Raw genomic sequence first — 8,960 nt, 5'->3', positions numbered from 1 at the left:
ACTTACTGTACGTATTAAGTGTATTATACTGCACTGGACATGTAATTGTACAGTTGCTTGGTGGTTCATTCTATGCAACACAAATGACCTAAATATAGCATGACCTTTTTTTTTTGCTATTTGCATTTAGAAACAGATGAATAAAAAATATGAACACAGAAAACAACATTGTATCCCTATATTTGTGAGTATTTAGGCGATTGCCGTCGATGTTCTGTGGGAATATTCCATGCGACGAGAATAACCAAAATTTAGCATGACTAATGTTTTTCTTTATACACTATTTAAAAGCACAAAGTCGCGGAATAGTCGGCCATATTAGCCATCACCTTATATCTACCTTTTGTTATTCTAGCAATTATTGAGGTCACACTTTTAGAAAATTCTTTCGTTTTTCTTTTGACGAAAAAATATGGTGAAATGGGACTAGACGAAATGGGGATAAACCATGGTATAATTTCTGATAAAACTTTTCATTATCTTATCATCCATTGGTTGCTGATAGAAACAAAGAAAGCGTCTGCCTTGTTGAAACACAGTTAGCACACAGCAGATTACTTTTGGCATTAGCGACAAATAACTGCAGCTATGTCAAGCAGCCATTATTGAAACGGGATAAAAACAAAGATGACCGACCCGACCCTGGCTTTATCCTGGAAAGCACTGCGGTAAACAAACGCTGACGTAGTTGTGGGATAGATTATGTACTTTGTTACAAGATTTGGGGGCAATTTTGTCAGCCATCCTGAATCTTTACCGTAATTTTTCATCATCAACAATCTTAATGATTAAATTCGATTTGTATTTAATTAAGTTAACATCAAATACTGTACTAACATCACCCTCAGACGTGTATGGGCAACGGCAATGTAATTCCCGATGTTATTCGGAGATACGTAGTTTACCAAATAAATTGTTTTATTGTATGTACTGTATACAGTACGGTATTTTGAAATACAAGCGGAATGTAGCAAGAATTGAAAATCTCTGGTAGTTTAGTGGAGGCCCAGCCAACCATATTCAGTATGACGGCCTTCTCCCTGACAACGCCTGGGAACGCCCCTGACGAGCTTAAAGAGAGATCCCTACCTCCGCAGCTGATGGTCTGTGCCATGGTGGTGAGGAGGTCGTGGACACTGAGATAATCTGCGAGGGGAGCGTTACGACGGTAGCCCCAGGAGTTCTTGTCCAGGGTCATGGCGTTCTCCCACTTGTGAAGCTGTAACACACCTGTCACACAGAAGCAACTTTGATTATGTTTAATTATAGTGATTGCATGTCATTATGCGAGAGAAAACAGTTGTGTAGATGTTATTGCCTGCTGTAACTCGAGATGTTTGAAGACACTGAGAAACATACTGAAGTCATACAAAGTTAAGATTTGTAGTTCATAGTTTAAGAACTTGTTTACTTTTAGTAATTTTGTTACGCGATAAATGTCACATATTTAAGAACTGACAAACTAAAAAATTAATTATTGTACAAAATATATGAAGTTCTTAAGAGATACACCTACAAATTTGAGAAGGATGTTCACAACCTCTTTACTTTTTCTTGTATTACCTCTTTACGCTGGACACGAGCAGGCAGTGACACAACGCCGGGTTTTGTGTGAATCAAGTAGGTAGCTGAAAAAAGGAGGTCACACTTCCCTTCTTGTTTACAAGTTATGGGTCGTTTTAATTACCTGACCCCACGACAACAGTACCTGGGTTGTAGCGGTCACTGCAGGTATAGTAAGATCCGTGATGGCATGTGACCCCAATACCCCATCTGTCGTTGGTCACTACAGTATCCTTGACCGGAGAGTCGTTGAAGAGCCACGCCAGGAACACAGTGGAGTTCCAATACCAGTCAGGGGCCTCCCAGTCCCCATCTGACCATATGACCTCAGGCTCGTATTTGTTCACCTGAAAAACGATAACAGTTTTGGATATACGTGTAGTACCAGTGTGGTCCTGTGTATTTAGTGCTAGGGTTAAATTCCTGGTTTTGGGGATGATGTGTTGGAGTTTGATGTGTTGCACCTCTCTATATACCCCTTTCTCTAGTATAGGGATGGTGTTATAGATATTCGGGCAATAGTTAACATTCAAAAGACATTACAGATCATATATGGCGATGATGTGAAAGTGTCGGCATTCGAGACCAGGTTGTAGACTTATTATTGTGTAGATTTGGTCTTGGATACTGTACTCACCAGCTCGTACAGCTCAGGCATGGTCTTGGTGGCGACAAAATCATTGGTAAAGAACTTATTGGTCTTGTCATCGAGGTAACGCGGGTTGAACCACTCGAAAAGGGAGTGGTAGAGCCCGAAGTGGATGTCTGGAGTGGTGGACTTGATGGCCTTGGCTAGATCACCTGCAGTGTGGATGAAGACAGTAACAATCACTGACGCGACTTGCTGAGATTCACTTGTCAGACTCTGGGATTTTTATTTATTTTCTGTGAGTTTGTGAGTTTCCCCGTGACCCTTAGGTATGCAGTAAAGTCAGTGAGTTAATCAGCATCACCCGTGATCAAACTTAACAATTTTGCTAGACTTGATTTGCGATTTTCTGGGCGGCCAGAATGACCTAGAGTGTAATATATACGATAAAAAAATAAATGGTCTCCAATTAGATAAATGCAGAACCCTAGCATTTATCAGCGAAATACATGAACATAGTGGACATTCCAAGATCAATTTTGTCACACATGTTTACATTTAGGTGACACCATCTTAAATTTTGAGCCAAGTTCCGGTAGGATTACTTTTAGTGACTAACGAATACCACTTTGTAACTAATGAATCTAATGGCTAATCCAGTATACATACTATCTCCACAGAAAGCCCCGGGTAATGTTAGTAAATATTTAAATACTCCAGTTACTTGCCCAGGAGGTCCCGCTTAGGTCCAACATCCACACTGTTCCAGTTCCAGGAGTAGCGAGAAGGCCAGTTGGTGAAGCCCTCGTGGTGCTTGCTGGTGAGCACCACGTACCGGGCTCCAGAGGCTTTGAAGATGTTGGCCCACGCCTCAGGGTCGTAGAACTCGGCTGTGAACTGTGACGCGAAGTCTGGGTAGGTAAAACCTGGCCGGAAGTTCTTATCCATGAACTTCACGTAATCGGATGAGTTTACGCCTAGGCATGAAAAGGAAGTACAGTGCACTGGTAAATTATCTCAAAAGAACTGAGGAATAAGCTTTTATCCCAAAACCACGACAGGAACTAAATTAGACATAGAGGAAGTGTTGTGGTAGGAACATTCTCGGATTCCTGGTGTAGTTGATTTTCTTTTTTTTCTATTACAAAATAAAGCATAAGGCTTTCTTATTGGCTTTATATTTTAAGCAAATAATTTCACCAGTAGTATAAACTCACTGTTGTATGGTGTATGGATAACATTACATTACTCTTTTCCCTTGAATAGAATCATACTTTCTGATAGCAGTGAACAGATTCCAACATCAAATAATGACGTATAATGTAACGGGTAATTTCGGCTTGTTTTAAGGTGTTTCAACTGCCTGGGTATTTAAGCAGCGTTTACTGGGACATTCAACTTTTTAAGAATTTTGAAAGATAAATATTTGTTTTGTCTGATATTATTTTACCATGGTTATAAAAAGGAAAGGTTAAGATACTCCTTATCTGCGTGTCCTTTGAGAGGCAACAGAATATATTAAGTCCCGGTGCAGGTGTTGCACCTCCCAGGTGATAAACATCTGAAAACTGAGTGTACCTATACACGTACTTGATTAATGTGGGAAATTACTTTTGTTGCTAGTCCTCGAAGCACTCAAAATACGCGTATTTACCATCACATAAATAATGGTAAAAACAACAACTATAGACTATCTCTGTATAGTAAAGTACAGTATAAGGAGCAAAGATAAGAATAAGAATGAAGCTTATAATTCGTGTTCTTAAGTCTCTGTCCTTCCACTTTTTAGCCAGTCTTAAAGTTAGGTCTGTTGCAGGGATGACACGAGCGTTACCTTGCCAGTTCTGCCAGAACCACTCAGAGCCGAAGGAGGGGACAGAGAACACCCCCCAGTGGATGAAGATGCCGATCTTCGCCCCGTCGTACCAGGCGGGCAGCGGCCGAGTGTCTAGGGAATCCCAGGTTGGCTGATACTGACCACACGTCCTGGCTGTAGGATAACATCATAACTGGTAAGTACTAGACACAACGTCTCTCTTTGTAGTTACATGTACTCACACTATTTTACCCTGTGGATCTCGTCCAAGATGTCCGCAAGAATTTTTTTTTATCATAGATACACTTTAACTCTCTCTCACTCATTCTAACAATAAGCGAAGCGTTTCAGCCACACATTTGACACTAGTGTAAAAATTTCCTGTTACCGGTCATATCCAACCCACCTGCTGTAAAACTTCGGTGGAGGGGTGATAGAGCGATGTCTGTTAGTCTCTGTAGACAAATGGTTTCCTCACAAAAACTAAAGTTATACTGGGCGCCTCGTAACTAAACATCAAACACTTTAGTTCTGTACGCCCAGCAGCTAGGGATTTTAGTCTCGGTCGTGATGTCCATGTTATAATGTATTAATACAGTGATCAACTTTAACAACTCAGGTTTTTTAAGTGCTTACTCTGGGTTAGTGCACACACTTGTCATCAACAGTTAAAAACTAAGAAAGACACATCCGAGGTCGTTGCGTTGGCTGCCAGAAGTCACGCTTTTCATTGATGACGTGTGAACTTGGGTGTTGCTTTAGGAGCTCACTGACGCAGATAATGAGGTTGGTTCTGTTTATAAACATTAAACTACCAGCGGAAATCCTGTGGACATTTCCTATGTATATGTCCTGCATGTATGATCCATTATTAAACCTGTAACGTGACTTAAGACAAAAAGATAATTAAACGTTGTGGAATGAAGTCAGATTTGTTGAGTATATTTGTAATAGTAGAACCAGCTGTGTATTTCTGAGAATTATGAATATATACCACTGGATATCATCTCGTAATATAAGACCACAAGCGATTATTACAACACAAGCAAACAATACAGTACAAACAACTGGAGTGAAGGTGTGTGTGTGTTTGTGTTTGTGGAATAAATTAAACGAATTATACAGACCGAGAAAGCCCAGGAAGACTAGCAAGTAGGCGGTGCGCGTCATGGCTGACATTCAGGCAAGTACTACTGGCGCCTGCTCGTTGTCTCGGCCCCTCGGGGCTTATATCTGTTGTCACGTCAGAATCACTTATTGGTACCAGGGGAAGGAACAGCTGCGGTGAGGAGAGAGAGAGAGAGAGAGAGAGAGAGAGAGAGAGAGAGAGATTGCTACGAGAAGATAAAGGAAGCCGATATAAATAACAGAAGAGTCAAGAGGAGTAACGAGGAAGAGGACGAACTCGGAGACCTGCCATGTTCGTTTACGTGTGTGATGGTGTCAGCTGATGGGCTAAAAAATGGAGTTTGCTGTGTGAAATTGAGTTTAAGGTACACTGTTCGGTTGTTACCCACAAGAACCCATGCCCAGTTGTTGGTCAAATTGTAACCTAACCAAACCTAACATACAGTATTACCTAACCTAATCCAATCTACCTGAACCTAACGTAATCAAATCTAACCCCCACCCAATTGTACTATTCTTCACTTCACTTAACCTGAACAAATTTAACGTTACCTAACGATACTTACCTAATCTCACCTGCCTTTGTATCCATTATTCCCCAGCCTAGTGCCACAGTCATTTAGCGTGATAGACAGAGAGAGAGAGAGAGAGAGAGAGAGAGAGAGAGAGAGAGAGAGAGAGCGCAGCCATTCTCAAACGATAGTGAACCAGTGTTAGGGTAATTAAAAAAAAAATTAATTATGAGTTTATTGCAAACTTGGTTATTACAGTTTTATACCAGTCTCAACAATGTAAAAAAAAGCCTTATATTTCAGAAAATATACATATTAGTATAATTAATAATATATTGCATTGCCTTAACTCAGTTTTAAGGCGCATAAATCACACATTTGGATAAATACTTTCTATTGATATACATTATCTTAGTCTACACTCTACAGCTTGTAAATATGTTCAATTTTAAGAGGAGGGAGCAGCATGATCCTCTGCCTCACAACATCGCCAACATTCAGTTTCACGCACCAGTTGTGAGGGTTGTGGAAGTGTAGCACAATGAAAGACAAAAGTCGTGTCGTTAAATTTGGTGAAAACATATGCCGAAGGGCTAAAACTTTTGGAAGGGCTCTCATAATGTTTCACGAGTGATATTTGATCTTCGGACAAAACCGCGACACGACTTTTGTCTTTGATTGTACACATGAATGCACAAAATAAATACAATTCAGGGCCATTGAAAAAATCATTTCCACTAGTATCCATGGATATTAATGCTTAAGTATATTATGCGAACGTGATTCTTACCTAATCAGGTAAACGAAGAGGTTAGATGAAATATTGTACCAATGATTGTTTTATTAACTCAGCTAAGCGCTTCATTTAATTATTCCAGTGTCTTGCTTAATCCGCACATATACAGTCCAACTGCCATCGTCAAACTTGATGATGGTTCCCCCCGGATGATTCTAAGGCAGGTAGAGGAATGGCAGTTATTAGAGATTGTATATTACGGGGGGTGATGTACACCAGCCAAGCTGCCAGTACGGTACTAATCACCTCCGGGATTAAGGGAGGTTATGTCCAACTTTCATTGGACGGGTAAAAGTGCTCATAAGGTAATATAATACTGTATAATCAGTCTTGATGGGCGTAGTATTGGAAATTTAAAGTGTTCTTTCTTTGCCCTTATTCCCCACGTTGGTAAGAACTTGACCTTAACTAGGCACTGTTTCTTCACCGTCTATCTACCATCTTCAAACGCCATATCCTACTTTGGCAGTCCCTATATAATATTCAGGATAATTATTGTAGAACAGAACGGTTACTGGCGACCTTTAATTAGTTTATTTGCTTAATTACAAACATTAGGCCTTTCACACGGTTCTGTACTGACATACAAATTTAATGTCGCTATACAGCCAGAAATCTATACGTGACTACAATAGGCTGGATATAACCAGAGATATAAGGGCGTTTGTAGTATATGAGTCGCGTACTTATTCCATATCGTGACAGCTCGCAGCCTCTGTTCTAGACCAGATCAGTTGAGGATAAGGCGTTCGAGGCTGAAACTGGGATCAACAGAGGATAAGACTGAAATATATCTTGACTTGACTTGACGTCTGTAGATAAGGTAGAGGGCTATTGCTTGTAATGCTGAGTGGGGTGGGGGGGAGCTGGGATTAGGATTGGAAGTACTTTGGTGGCAATTTGGGGGAGGGGGAGATTGGCTTAGGATCAAGGAAAAAGAGGGAGGAAATTTGAAGGAAAGTAAGAGATTGACAGTATCTAGGCTCAACCAGTTATGCTGAGGTTATAATAATTATATTTGAACTTTCATCTTACGTGATTAGGTTCTAGCTCTTAAGCCTTTTTCATTTAGTTAAAAATATGTTTATTTTTGCAGTAGCCATTGTTCCAAGGAAGGGGTGACGACCTCAGCCAGGTTCTTGTGGAGCTGGCTGAGCAACGTATCTTTAGTTTTAATAAGAGTGGAAGGAAGGGGCAAGAAGACAAGTTTTGGAGAGGCTAAGGATAGTGTCCTTTGGTCACTCATCTTTTTAATGAAACATTTTTCTGTTTTAGAAAATTGAAGCGTATTTATGATTATGTTGAGAGTAAATACTGTAGCCTACCGTGAACCCGCACCAGTCGACTTGTGTTTTATATTGGGTGAGGGGGAAGTCATACGTGAATTTATTGTTTCTTTCATTGGAACTATTAGATATAATTAAACTTATTTCAGATATATTGTTCCTCCTCAAGTTTAAACCATAAGCAATCGGACACGAAAACAACGCTCAGATAATCCAGAATTATAACGAGTTTTGTCGCATTTTCTACAACACTGCCCCCCCCCAAAAAAAAAAAAAACGAATGAGGGCAACTATTATAATGTGCTTACAAAGACAAATTTACAATTCCCATGCGCAGAAGTTAAATATAATACCTGTTGTAATATTTTCTAGTACATAGCAGTGACGGGTCGAGACAACACATGATTTTCAACCCTTTCAAGTGAATGTCTTCTATTTATTCTTTATTGTATAATAAAGTGCGTCTTTTTATTATTTCACCACCAACTGAACAATATAGACTTCCTTTTTTTAATTATATACCTGTAATTAACCTTTCCTGCAAACATAGATTTGCATGTAAAACAAAATAAATTATTTTTTTTATAAAGAAAGCTCAAATTCACTGAATGAAAGTTATTTTGATGTTCTGGGTTTATAATCAAATTGGTTAAGACTGTAGGCTCTATACTTGACGTGGTACAGTTGCGGAAATGTGTTCCTACACCCCCTGTGGTAACCCGCGTCTCCAAAAGGCGCCGTCGCAGTAGTAGTACTGTTTACGAATGAATGGGTATTGGTCGTGTAACGACGGACGTAATTGGTGGACAGGTTTGCTATAGGTCATATAGGTTGACCGTTTGGAGACACGGGTTACCACAAAGGGATAGGAACACATTTCCGCAACTGTGCAACCAATATTCACCAGATATAAATGGGTAATTTATTGAAAAACAATGTTCGCCTGAAGTCCAATCGTTTATGCTGTCAATGTATCCATAATGGCCCTCGCTTCTCTATTTGGGGGAGCTGCTGACACAGACAGAGTGCTGTCTGGAGCAGATGTGGGGTTATTGCCACCTCCACCGCTGCTGCTGGGAATGCCCACGGTGGCCACAATGATGATGATGATGACCAGGATAATGACACAGCCGAGAATGAGCATCATCTTGAGGTTCTTCCACCAGTACTTCCTCTTCAGTTTGCGGGAGGTTGTCTGGAATTCAGAGGCGCTGGCCTGGGAAAGTGAATCACATCGTTATTCATATAATACACGTATGTCTGTTTAAAA

General features: G+C 40.2%; 2 protein-coding genes across 5 annotated transcripts in view; both read right to left on the bottom strand.

The window, feature by feature from the left end:
- Window positions 1-5,201, bottom strand: part of LOC121868781 (alpha-L-fucosidase-like) — an 8,416-nt gene extending 3,215 nt beyond the window's left edge. Inside the window, exons 1-6 of one of the 2 annotated variants that reach the window (XM_042369688.1) lie at window positions 5,096-5,201; window positions 3,987-4,142; window positions 2,881-3,129; window positions 2,201-2,364; window positions 1,709-1,910; window positions 1,090-1,230 (exon numbers count right to left, since the gene is read on the bottom strand). In XM_042369688.1, coding sequence (XP_042225622.1) covers window positions 1,090-1,230; window positions 1,709-1,910; window positions 2,201-2,364; window positions 2,881-3,129; window positions 3,987-4,142; window positions 5,096-5,147 — 964 coding nt within the window. In that variant the 5' untranslated portion in view covers window positions 5,148-5,201. Of the gene's footprint in view, window positions 1-1,089; window positions 1,231-1,708; window positions 1,911-2,200; window positions 2,365-2,880; window positions 3,130-3,986; window positions 4,143-4,374; window positions 4,710-5,095 lie in introns of those variants that run through there. The other variant, XM_042369689.1, reaches the window with a different exon arrangement.
- A 628-nt stretch (window positions 5,202-5,829) lies between these two features.
- The window catches only part of LOC121868780 (vesicle-associated membrane protein 2-like), a 29,715-nt gene continuing 26,584 nt past the window's right edge, over window positions 5,830-8,960 (bottom strand). For all 3 annotated transcript variants that reach the window (XM_042369686.1, XM_042369687.1, XM_042369685.1), the window contains exon 4: window positions 5,830-8,906. In XM_042369686.1, the coding sequence (XP_042225620.1) occupies window positions 8,649-8,906 (258 nt within the window). In that variant the 3' untranslated portion in view covers window positions 5,830-8,648. The remainder of the gene's footprint in view (window positions 8,907-8,960) is intronic.

Source organism: Homarus americanus, unplaced genomic scaffold (assembly GCF_018991925.1).
Source record: "Homarus americanus isolate GMGI-L3 unplaced genomic scaffold, GMGI_Hamer_2.0 scaffold30535, whole genome shotgun sequence".
NCBI classification, from domain to species: Eukaryota; Metazoa; Arthropoda; class Malacostraca; order Decapoda; family Nephropidae; genus Homarus; species Homarus americanus.
This window is presented reverse-complemented; position numbering and strand designations above follow the sequence as displayed.